A 13,456-nucleotide genomic window follows, 5' to 3' on the forward strand; every position below is an offset into this window, starting at 1 on the left:
TTAAAGATGACCTTATTTAATATATAGTTGATTTATTAACATTGAACTCAGGGTTAACAGCACTATAACACATGCCGAAGAAGCTTATCTAACACATGTACTTTCTCCATTAGGCACATCACTACCTTCTCACATTTAGGAACACTAGATAGTACTTTTGCATTATACTTGGGGACCTTTACAAACAATGAAATCGCCAACAAAAGGCATAACAATGTGAAAAACATGGCTCTAAGTAGACTGTGAAAGGACACTTGCTTACAGTACGAGAGCTGAAACAAAGAGAGTCACCTTACTTCATCTCATCAGGGAATATGTGTGTAGAACAACTCAAACTTTTCACTATTACGTCCATTTCTATGAAAGACTGAGAAAGTGCTAAGAGTACCAATTTTAGGGTACAAATACATGTTATCAAGTAGGCAATTTCACAAATATGGAATGTGGGAATAAAGAAAACTGACTATATGAGAAATCTCTCTTCAAGGTTGACAGCAACATGTGGATTTCACTTGAGTAATGAAAATATGCTTTAATGAAACATGTAATTCTCTAGAAAGCAATTCCTTAACCTTTATGAATAATAATACACTAAATGTCCAAGACCTTACATTTATAATCATAGTCGTTTTTTGTTATTTTAGTAAACTCTACACCCAACGTGGGGCTGGAACTTATGACCCGGAGATCGAAACTGGCATGCTCTAACAACCGAGAGAGCCAGGTGCTCCTAATATTAGTAGTTTTTATTAGATTAATATGTAACTTTGAAAATTAGATACATACATCTATGTCTAATTACATGTATACATGTAATATATATATATATTATGTAATAATTTATACAGGTTATATATATATATAGATATAGATATAGATATAGATACATGTCTAATCAATAGTCTAATTACTTATGTAAGGTCTGTAGACTTACCTGCAGCTTCTAATAAAGCTTCCAGTCTAGCTTGTGTTTCTGGATCTACTGTCCTGAGGTCTGCACCATCAGCAGTACCTGACAAGAGCAACTTGGAAGCCGTTTCCAGCATTGGATTTTCCAAATCATCCTGATCCAAAATGAAAGATTCCACCTAGAAAACAAATACAAAAAAAAGGAAGGAAGGGAGGAATGAAAGGAGAAAAGGAAAGTGGTAAGAGAAATAAAAAGGAAGAGGAGAGAAAAAATATTTTAATGTAAATATCATGATAAATATAATGCAATTCTAAATAAATTCAAAGTGACACATAAGCCCACTGTTTAAAGGAGAAAATCACATTTGCAGAAGAATTTAAGAATGTGCTATTCATATGCAGCGTAGTCTTATTTTTTTTAACTGAAATTATGTATTCTTTTCTATTTTAATTTGGTGGGAAGGGTAAGATGGGGGAGCTATGAGGTTAATGATTAGACTGTGAAACCTCTGACTTTAGTAGAGGACCTAAATCAGTTGTTCTTAAATGTTTTGCTCTCAGGACCCTTTTATATACTCATAAAGTACTGCCCACCCAAGACCTTCAGATAAGGGTTAAATTTATTAATATTTACCATATTCAGAAATCAAACTACAATATCAAAAAATCACATTTGTTAATATCACCACCGACTTCATCAGAAAAGTTTTAAAGTACTGTAAAGCCTAGGCAAATACAATTTAAAATTCTAATTTGTGCTTGAAAGCTTAATTTTATCACTGGCGACAAATATTGCCAATCGCCTTCCTTAAAGTGACAAGCTCATTTTCAATCATTTCTAATAAGAACATTTGCCAAATTTCCGAGTTTGGTAAGTGTAGTGGGTCTGTCAATTATATTTTCTATTAACAATGGCATTTCATGGGAAAAAAAAAAAAAAAGGAATGGCTAATATACCTTGCATCTCAAAAAAAACCCCCAAAACACAAAAATAACCACAGAAGTGTTTTATATGTACTTCCCATTTTGTCACACACAGTAATATTAAAAGGACATGTATTCAAAAGTGCAGATTTCATAAAATTAATATTTATTGCTTTATCAAGATTATTCCTAAGGTAAAACTGGCTTTTATTTTTTTTAACTGAGTACATAGAATTGAAGAATACAACAACACTAGTACAATTTGGTGCCATGGCCTTAATTGAGGAGCCAGCAGTTTCACCTACCATTGTTTTTGCATCATTAGTGCAAATGTTAACATAGTAAAAGAGGCAAATAACATCTCAGTAGTGTGGTGAAAAGAGTTTTGACCTCTTGGATATCCTGAAATGGTCTCTTTTACCATGAGGGACCTGTGGACCATTCATTGAGAACGAGTAATATAGTAAAATATACCAGATTCAATTAAAAAATATTTGAAGAATTAGAACATAGCAAACACCGAAGACATGGGGAAAAGTTTTGTTGTGATATCGCTTATTATAGTGCTACTTATTCTTTCCTGTTTGCTGACAGAAAGTTGATAATTATTATATAAAACGGTCACTATTTTACATGAAATTTACTTCACAAATCTAAGGTACTTCTAACACTAATAACTAAAATATAAAGGTAATTATTAACCTAGAACACAATTATGCTCGTACCTAGTATCTAAATTTAAGAAATATGAAAGAAATCTTAAGGAATAAAATCTTAACTATTATAACATGAGAAACTCTGAGTCATTTCATCTTTGAAAGTCACCTATCTAGTAACCAGGAACAACTATTATATTTAACCAACACATATTTAATACTGAATGTTAAATCTGGGAGGAAACGGTATGTTTCTCTCCAAATTTCCTTTAGACTAACACAGTTTAACATGATTTCAGATTTCTAATATTTCAAATACAAATAGACACTGGATACTCTGAAAATAATCTCTGTAGATATTTGAAAATTTTCACAAAATTTTGCAGTATATTAACTTCAACCCATCAATAACAACAACTCCCTGTTAAAATGACAGTGAGTTAAGGGGAAAAAAAACAAGAATATACTCTTTTTAGTTTTAAGTTATCTTTTAAGGTAGTAGCGTAAGTGTTATACTTTATAAAGTAGACTTTGGGAATAAACATATCTTTAAAAAGTGGGGAGTGGCTGGGTGGCTCAGTCAGTTGAGCCTTGGGCTCTAGGTTTCTGCTCAGGTCATAATCTCAGGTTCCAAAGATTGAGCACCCCCCACCCCCTCCCGCCCCTGCCCAGGGCTCAGTCAGTTCATCAGAGAGTCTGATTTTCTCTCCCTCTGTCCCTCCCCCTGCTCACATGTTCTCTCTTTCGCTCTAAAAGAAATACATAAATCTTTAAAAAAAAATAAGTAGCCTTATGGGACATGAATTGGCCATAACAAGGTGTGATTCAAAATTATAGTATAATAAAAACTATGTCTTCTTATCTTCAGTGAAGGTCCAGAAGATGAGTCTTTTTAAAGAAAAAGTTGCTTCCCAGCGAAATTTTCTCTGTGAAAATATCTACAATTTTCCAATCCAATGGGAGAAGACAAAAGAAAAAAAACAAAGGAAATAAACACGGAAAAATGAACATAGGTAAAATAAACAAATGAAAAATTAATATTTCAGACTAGAGTTTTAGAAAACAAAATATTTCAAAGAGCAGGGCATGCTTGGTTAAGTACCAAGTCGAAAGTGTAGATCAGAGGTATTTAAATCAAAGGAGACACTGCATACAGTAAGATAAATATGAAAAGATTTTGACCAAATTAACTCATTTATACAGACAATAGGAGAAGAAGGAATGCGGCACTGGCAGACAAGCTATAAAATTTCTATATGCTAGAACAGAGTATTTACTGTAGGAAAGGTCAGAAAGACGTTCGATCATAGGAGATATTAAATTTCAATTAAAAGTAATTCTGACATAAAGTCCCCTATGCCACACTGTGTCCTAACTGAGCTTGGTAAAAATTTATTAAGAAAAATGCATCTCAATCTCTTCATGAGGGATATTATTACAGAAATATGTTTTCTTATTGATTTCAAACTTCTTCACAAAAGTCATATTGATTTTTAAGTCCACTGTTCTTACTTTGTGAAAAACTTGGTAAGTTAAGAACGGTAAATTCAAATGACTATGAAATTTTTTTTTAAAAGTATTAGGGTGAAAGAAAAGAATGGGAATGGATTTCTATCTCCCCCACCCCCAGTTTAATACTAATGAAGAAGAAATTAATTTCAAGAATACTGTTAGGATGTAAAGACCTAGGTACCATTACTGGTTCAGATGCCACCTATGAGACCTAAGCAAGTCTCTTAACCATCTCTAGATCCCTATTTTACATAATTTTTTTCATAAATTCATTACACAGGATTTATTATATTTATTGCCTTTCTAAACTCCATGGAAACAGGGACTTTGAGTAAATAAAAGATGGTCTGGGGATTCTTCCCTTTCAGATTCTAAAAGGCTGTAAGGCTATAGTGTATTTGGGGAAGGGAGAGGTAGTTACAAAAATAAATTTAAAGGTGTATCTTACAGATTATTGAAAAATCGTATGTTAAGTAACAGGTAGGGCAACATTAAGTAGCAGGTAGGGCAAAATGCCCATTATTGGCAAACAGTCTTTGTTCAAGAGATACTACAGTTTACTAGTAGAGGAGATACAGGAGATGCACTATCTAGGAACTTACTTCTTTAATGAGAGAGCCAAAGTATGTGCATAAATGAACACTATTACAGGGTAAAAAGTGTAGAAGGTAATGGGAAGGGGAAAAAACTGTAGGAATTTAGAAGAGGAAGTAGAACTTCCTCCTTTAACACTAATTCCTCTTTCCCCAACTGGAAAGATTCTTGCACTATATCACAGAACAACTGAAGAGAGACTGACATACGACATGCAGTCATAAAAATATAAAAATAAGTAATCCTTTATTTATAGGTCAACTAAGTTATGAGCATATCCTGCTCTACCATGTACTGAGCTAAGATAGTTCAGATTAAATACTAAAATGTGTTTTCCCGTTGACACCATACTCATTTTTATTACATTTCTACTGAAAAAAAGATTCATGTTGAACCACAGCCAAATTCTAGAACATTAAAAATGCTCTGAATAAGAAATTCACGTAAATATTTTGAAACATTTTCATAAAATGTAAAAACCATTTCCATGAAGAGAAGAGACACAGAAGGAAAGGTATGTCCTTATTAAATTTATTCCCTAAGGGAAATAACCTATCAAAGTTATCAATAATTCAAAGCGCAAGTTATATTTAAGTTATTTCGGATGTATTGTTTTCACTAGATGGATATCTTATGAAATGGTGCTTGCACATCAAATTCTTGTCTAATATAAAGAACCACCAAAATGAAAGGACCTTAGAATTCACCAGGTTCAATTCACCGTTACACATGAGAAAACAGAAGCACAGGACCGTTATTTAAATAGCAAGCTTCTAAATATCTAGTACCAAGAGACCAGTTACCCAATTAACTAGTTCAATATTCTTTCACTAGAAAATTCCATCCTGGAGTAAAAAGAGGTTTTTTCACTCTGCTCTAGAAAAGATGACTTCAAATTCTATATTTAGGGACAAAGCTTGAACCTACTGTCTAATTACTAAAAGTAAGATAAATAAACATTATATGCCTCTGATTTATGCAACATAAAATACACAGTACCACCTAAGAAGTATTCTTACCCCTCTGAAAATAAACAATAATCTAAAAGAGCCCTCAGAAATAATTTCCAGTTTACAAAAATTAATAAGGCAAATATTAGGAACAAGTTAAATCAGTTTCTCAATCTTGGCACTATTGACATTTTGGGCTGGATAATTTCTTTGTTGTCAGGGGCTGCTCTATGTATTTCAGAATGTTTAGCAGCATCACTGGCCTCCACCCACTAGATGCCAGTAGCAACTCTACCACAGGTTGTGATACCAAAAAACCTCCACATATTGCCAAATGTACTCTTAGAGGAAAAACAGAAACAAACAAACAAGAAGACCCTGGGGGGTGATAAGTTGAGAACCACAAAGTTAACTAGGAAAAAACAGACACAACTGAAATGTGGAACGTGTTTTTTAAAAAAGAGAGAAAGTGAAAGGGAAGAAAAGCTCTAAATTAAACAGACACCAAAGACATAACTAGCAAAGTAATATAGACCTTATATGAAATTTTCAAGCCAAGTGAAGAAATCTGAATATACACTGGGTATTAGACAGTATAAAGGAATTATTCTGGATAGGTAAGAAAACACTCTTGTCTTTTGGAGATGCATACTGCCATATATAAAAATAGAGTTAGAAAATTGCCATAAGGGGCGCCTGGGTGGCACAGCGGTTAAGCGTCTGCCTTCGGCTCAGGGCGTGATCCCGGCGTTATGGGATCGAGCCCCACATCAGGCTCTTCCGCTATGAGCCTGCTTCTTCCTCTCCCACTCCCCCTGCTTGTGTTCCCTCTCTCGCTGGCTGTCTCTATCTCTGTCGAATAAATAAATAAAATCTTTAAAAAAAAAAAAATTCTAAAAAAAGAAAAAAAAAATTGCCATAAAATATTTCGGGAAAACAAAGTTGTATGGCAAATTCTTGATAATGTTGAATCTGAGAAGATTTATAGTGGCTTTCTTTATAATACTTGTCTCTATGCTTTTGTGCAAGTTAAATCTTTTTGGTCTTGAAAGATTAAAGACGATGTCTTACTGCAGAGGTTGCTTTTGTTTTAAAAAATTATTATTTAACAGTAATACTATTTATTTAGATTAACAAGGTAATTAAAATTCTTTTTTACTTTCTCCCCAAAATAAACTTAACACTAACACTCAACAATGAAAACCAAGGTCTTTTAACAAAGGTCAGGACTGAAGGAATTGTTTATGCCATTAATGGTACTCCCAGTCCTTCTATAGTAAAACACAAAAGTCATATAAAAATTTGGAAATGTAGGGCCATCTAGACTAACTGCGAACATTAGGATTCCATTTCAAACTAACTTCCTGTCAAAACAGATAAATTATCACTGTTATAGTAGAGAAGAGCAGTCCATCTTGTAATAAACTGGCATTTATTTCAAAGGATATAGTATATTCTGATTAACCAGACATCATATATGCAAGCTCCATTCAATTTAACAAATATTCTGCATCAATTACATACAATGTGCAAAAAGCAGTAGGGCAGCCAAAGGAGAAAGGAAATACAAAAATGATTTTATTATAATCAATGCCTTCTACAAATATACAATATGGAAAGGCAACTCTATGTGCAAGGAACTAACTATACCAAAGAAGACTGAAAAACAGTACTAAGTAGACACTGATAAAGTGATTGTACAGAGAAAGGAAAAAACAATTCTGAATGAGAATGGTAAAAAGAATAGTGCTTAAGGAAGATGGGGCCTTTCAATACTGTACCCAGTTCAGAATTTATATGGTAGGGGCACCTGGGTGGCTCAGTCATTAAGCATCTGCCTTCGGCTCAGGTCATGATCCCAGGGTCCTGGGATCGAGCCGGCATCGGGCTCCCTGCTAGGGAGGAAGCCTGCTTCTCCCTCTCACACTCCCCTTGCTTGTGTTCCCTCTCTCACGGTCTCTCTCTGTCAAATAAATGAATAAAATCTTTAAAAAAAAAAAAGAATTTATATGGTAGGTTATTGAAGGATTTAAGTATTAAGATAATCAATTTTTTTTAAAAGATTTTTTTAAAAAGATTTTTTTATTTGATAGAGAGGGAGAGAGAACGGGGGTGGGAGGGGAAGGGGTAGAGGAAGGGAGGGAGATTCTAAGCAGAATCCATGCTGAGCATGGTAGAGTCCAGGGGGGGAGTTGTTGATCTCACAACCCCAAGATCGAGACCTGAGCTGAAACCAAGAGTGGGACGCTTAACTGAGAGTGCCACCCAAGCACCCCAAATAATCAATTTTCAAAAAGACAATTAGAGAGCATGTGAAAGATGGTTTTGTATAGATGTGACAACAGAGACAAAGAAATGTACTTATAACTTACTTCAATATATCAAATGAAAGATTATGTGAGATGGGGATAGGAAAAAGTCAGTCTCTGAGGATAAACATACCTTAAAAAATGAGAATGCTAGCAACTCCAGAATTTGGACTTCTTGACCTTTAATACTCCCCATCCTCCCATCCCATCCCTATCCACCAATTACTGCTTCTGTTCTGGAAACTACCCTGTCCATTTTCATTCGATTTAAAGCTGGTAATCCAAAATTCAAGTTGACAATCTACATTCCAAGAAAGATAATCTAGATCTTGATTATATTACAAACATTTTGTAATAACAAAGAATTCTCACACTTGCTCCAGGAAAACACAGTATCTTCAATCCAAAACTCACCATACTTAAAATCTGAAGCACTCTTAATCAAGTCAATGCAGAAAAATCCCTCCAAAACAAAGTTTATGATGAGCTTTTTACATTGTGTATGATTTTTACTTTCAGTAAATGTCAGTGTTTGATTTTTATGACCAATTTCATCATTTCAATGACAGAGAGTTGGTTTTAAGAACACAGATCATACCTGATACCATTTCACCTACCAAAAATAAAGATTCATGAGAACAACTTGACTTGAGGTCATCATTATGGACTGAATTACATAGTAACTCAAGTGTTGTCACTTAGTGATATGCAGAACAGGCAATGTAAACCTAATTCAAAGAAACAATAGTTTCTTCTCTTTTGTACCTGACCCCAAAACCTAATAAAAATTTCCTTGATCTGTATTTTTTGAAGTCTTAAAAAGGGTAAACTTCAGTTAAAATAACGTAATTCTTAAATTAATATATTTGGACGTAGTTTTTCTGTACCATTAAGATAAAACCTTCAGTACAGTCACTGAACACTGATCTATGTATATGCTGAAATAAAATAGCATAAAATAAAAACCACTTAAAGTCCTTTAAAAGAGTATCAATTAATAGTATGACTCATTATGGTGTCAGTATCCTGAGATTCCAGTAAATAAAACTAAAGCGAACCTGACTAAAAGTAAATATAGCTTTCAAAAAATCTATTCATTAAGAAAACATTGATTTATTCCTACATTCTTTCATTCATACCCATCTACCCATCTAATAAATTTTAGTTAAGATCTAGGAATGTGCTAAAAACTGTGATAAAATGGTTAACATGGCACTGTTCTCACAGAGCTAATACAAAGCATGAATTCTTTTCTTAAGCTTCAAAGTACTTATCTGCCTACAGCAACTCAGTATGAAATGATAATTCAACATGAAATTTTTAACATTAATTGTAAACCTTATAAAGTGAACCAATTATGAGTGTTTAAAGTAAGTAAAATTGTATGGAATTTTCAAATCTAGAGTTTGTAAGTGGTTTTTCTGTAACAGAATTAAGGCTACGGATTTTTAAAAATCTACCAACTCTAGATATCAATAGTACAGTGCAATTTAATTATAAATTTAACCTGTCTCTGGTATTTATCATTATTCGTCAATTGTCATAAAAACTGCCTCAGAATAAAATGATTCTTACGAGATGGCTTTAAAATGCATATGCAGATATACACACTCATTCTCAGATACAGACACACACAGTAATAACCTGGTAGAATTTGAGCATTCCAAGGATATAAAGTGTAGAAAGTTTGTAAGGGTAGTGGTTAATAAGAGAATTAAAAATCAGGTTGATATCAGGTTCCCAAATACAACCCAAGATGCTAGAAGACAACTCTGCAGCTGGAAGTTCTAATGTACTATTATTTTGAAAGTAAAATTCTAAACTGTAGATTCATATACTTTCTTAGATATGTAAGCAAATTAAAAATTTTAAAACCACAAATATTTCTGAATTTAGAGAACATATGCCTTCAACAACAAAAATGAATCCAAGAAAAGGACAGCGTTGGGAATCATAACACTAAGCATCTGGAAAAAAAACTAGTATAATACAAGCTATCTTTATCACGTCAAGTAGTTTTCAAAGTGGGTAGTAAACAAAAAAAAAGAACTCAATAAATTCAGCTAAACACAAGGGGCGGCAGGCAGGGTGGGGGGAGAAGGGGGCAGTGGTAACAGGAAAAGACCTCTTCACGATAACCTTCAATGTGAGGAGAAAGACCAAAGACCAAAAAATCAAGTTAGTATAAAAGCAAGTGAGAAAACATCTCTTATTTGAAAAAATGGCACACAGATTAAGATTTAAAAAAAAGAAAAAAAAAAACCCTCAACTATATGCTATCATAAGAGAGCTAAAATTTTTAGTCATAAGGCTAAAAACAGAAGCATGAAAAAGCAAACCCAGACAAGGGTGCAATTAATATCAAAGAACTCAAGGCAAAAAGCATTACGTAGAAAAAGGATATTTTATAATCATAATAGATTTAATACACCAGAGTGTGTAATAGCCAAATTTTTATGTACCTAACAATATAACATTGAAATATATCAAGTAAATATACTCGAAATAAAAGCAACTGGAAAATTCACACAACTTAGCAGGAAACTTTTTACATACTTATGTCAGAAAATGACAGCAAGCAGATTATGCAAGGATATGGATGATACAGAAATAGATTCCGTATGAACTATACTATACTTTCATAGGGAAATAGGATTTAGCACAGTCTTTCATAGCAAACAAAAGCCTGACCATACCTTAAACAAAGGAAAATCTCAAAAGATTAAAAAAATAAATAAATACAGGTTACATTCTTGGTCCATAAAGCTAAGAGAAACTAAAATTAAACAATAAAAGAATACTCTACACTTAGAAATTTAAAAAGAAAAGAAAAAAGCTTACTAATTAACTCTCAGAATACAGAGAAAATAAAATTAAAATTAGTAAGCATATTACTTCCTACAGGATTTGGCCACAGCTGTCCTTAAAGAAAAATGTAGAGTCTTAGATTTAAAATACATAAAATAAAAATCTTAAAAAACGAAATCCAAGTCAAAATGTATCAATATAATTTGTAATAATAACAGAAATGAAGAAATTGAAAAGAGATACAGAAGTAATTAATAAAACCAGTAACTGCTTCTTGGGTAGGTCTAGCATGAAAGAGACAAACAAGCCTTTGGCAAGTCTGATTCCAGAAAATGAGAGAGAAAAAAAACATAAGGAGTTATTAAAATCAGAAAACTAAGCCAAACTATAAATCAAGAAATAGGAAAGTCTAAACAAAATGGATGGTTTTCAAGAAAAGGTAGAAACATAACAGAATACATCAACAGAAGAAATCTTAGGGTTAGTCATAGATCTATCCTTTGGAAGGAACAGAGCATTATTATATTTACAAAGCCCAGAAAACAGACGGGAAAATTCCCTAGCTCATAAGCATAAATAACCCTAGTAGCAAACCTGAACAGGAATAGCAAAATAACTAAACAAAATAAAAACTTAATGAAACACACATCATTAGAAAATTAAATTCAGAAATTGTGTAAAAAGTATCATACAACACATACAAGAAAAGGGATAAAAAAAGTACTAAGAAATATAATTATCTGTATATACAGAAATAGTGATTTTCCCTTGCCTAGAATGCTTTTCCTAAAGCTTTCATTCTTCTGGTCTTAATTTATATTTTACCTTCTCAGACTGTACTACCAAAGAAAGTACTCTACTCATCTCTCTACCACACCACTAACTTTATTTCCTCCACAGTACCATCACAGCTGCCTAAAATTATCTTGTTCTTGGGTATCTGTTTATTATCTCTCTTCTCCAATTAAAGACAGGAAACATTCAGATTTACCACTATCACCAGTGTGTGGCAAAGTTCCTGGCACAATGCAATATCCAAATAAATGCTTGCTGAATAAATGTTAAAAATGAAAAACATCATAACCGGTAGTAGGCAGATGTATTAATATAACTCACTACATTAAAATTTAGAAGTAAAAAGAATATGTATCATCTCAACAAGAACACATAATAAAACATAATATTTATTACCATGAAAATACTTAAGTCAAGAAGGAAACTTTTGTTTCAGATAATATGCTCTACCTGAAATCTAAGCCACATATAAATGTAAAAGTTTAAAAAATGAGAAGGATGCCATCAGGAAAGATGCTCAAATCAGAGTTAGTAGTGAACAGATTTGGAAACCTAACCAATGCTATATGACCAGAAAAAAACAAACAAAAAAATCCCCTAGACACATAGAATACTGAAAAAAGGAAACAACAAAATGCCATCATTTGCAGAATGCATAATCATCCTTCTGGAAATTTCAAGAGAATTTAATGAAAACTAAGTAAATGGTTAAGATCAACAAACAAAAATCAATAGATTTCCTATATATTAGCAATAACCAACTGAAAAACAACATGTAAACTGGAAGAAAAGATGTAATTCACAGTAATAACAAAAACTACAAATACCTAGGAATAAACCTAACAAGAAAAGTCTAAGCCCTACATGAAAAAACCGTAAAACTTTACTAAAGGACATAAAAGAACACCTGAAGAAATGGAGAGGCATACCATGTTCCTGGATGGGAAGATTCAATAGTGTAAAGATGTCAATTCTCCCCAAATTAATCTGTAAATTCAATGCACTTCCAATCAAAATCCCAAAGGGATTTTTAATGGAACTTGACATGTTGATTCTAAAGTTCATCTGGAAGAGAAAATACACAGAAATTGCCAATTTTTTTTGAAAAAGACAATGGGGAGGGGTGCCCTATCAGATGTTAAATGTAAAATGAAAATAATTAAAACAATGGAGTATTAGATCCAGAAAACACATATTTTGGACTTTTAAAATGATAGAGATGGTATTTCAAGTCAGCGGGGAAAAAAGACATTGCTCAATAAATTATTTTGGGAAAATGGTTAGGAAACTGGAAAAAAGTTAGGCCCCTACCACAGAAATACATATATATATATAAATACATATATATACATATATATAATATATATATGTAAAATTCCAGATGAATTAAAATCTACTAGAAACATAAATAAGACTAAAGAAGTCACAAGAAAAAAATATGAGACTAAACTAATATAAGAAGGCTCTTCTGGAAAGACACAATAACCTAGAAGCTAGGAAAGAAAAGAGTGATAGATTTTGACAGTATAAAAATGAAAAATCTAAAGATTCCATAAAGACAAGTGACAGATTAAGAGAAAATATTATAAAATATGATGTATATATTATAAACAGAATAATAAAGAAATCCTAAAATCTGAGTAAGAAAAAGAGAAACCCCACAATGGGTAAAAACGTGTCAGTAGGCAATTTGTGGGAGAAGTAACAAATGACCAGTAAATATGCTAAATTTCATTGGGATTCAGGTAAATGCAAATTAAAATGAGGCATTTTTCATCTACTGACAGATAATGTCTAATGTTTTGGAGGGCAATTTGGCAGAATGTATAATCAACATTTAAAAATGCAATTTTCCTTTTAAGAATTTAGTTTACAGAAATACTTGTACATGTAAGCAAAAAAATATGTACATGGATGTTCATCACAGTATTGACTATAACAGAAAATAACTATAAATAATTCACATGACCATCAACAGAATAATGGTTACATAAATTAT

At 32.5% G+C, this 13,456-nt stretch overlaps 1 protein-coding gene across 9 annotated transcripts in view; it reads right to left on the reverse strand.

Annotated features, from left to right (window-relative positions):
- The window catches only part of ANKRD17 (ankyrin repeat domain 17), a 154,606-nt gene that overhangs the window by 80,537 nt on the left and 60,613 nt on the right, over nucleotides 1–13,456 (reverse strand). For all 9 annotated transcript variants that reach the window (XM_026509990.4, XM_026509989.4, XM_026509987.4 and 6 more), the window contains one exon: nucleotides 935–1,088. In XM_026509990.4, the coding sequence (XP_026365775.1) occupies nucleotides 935–1,088 (154 nt within the window). The remainder of the gene's footprint in view (nucleotides 1–934; nucleotides 1,089–13,456) is intronic.

This window comes from Ursus arctos, unplaced genomic scaffold (genome assembly GCF_023065955.2).
Source record: "Ursus arctos isolate Adak ecotype North America unplaced genomic scaffold, UrsArc2.0 scaffold_9, whole genome shotgun sequence".
In the NCBI taxonomy this organism is placed as follows: domain Eukaryota; kingdom Metazoa; phylum Chordata; class Mammalia; order Carnivora; family Ursidae; genus Ursus; species Ursus arctos.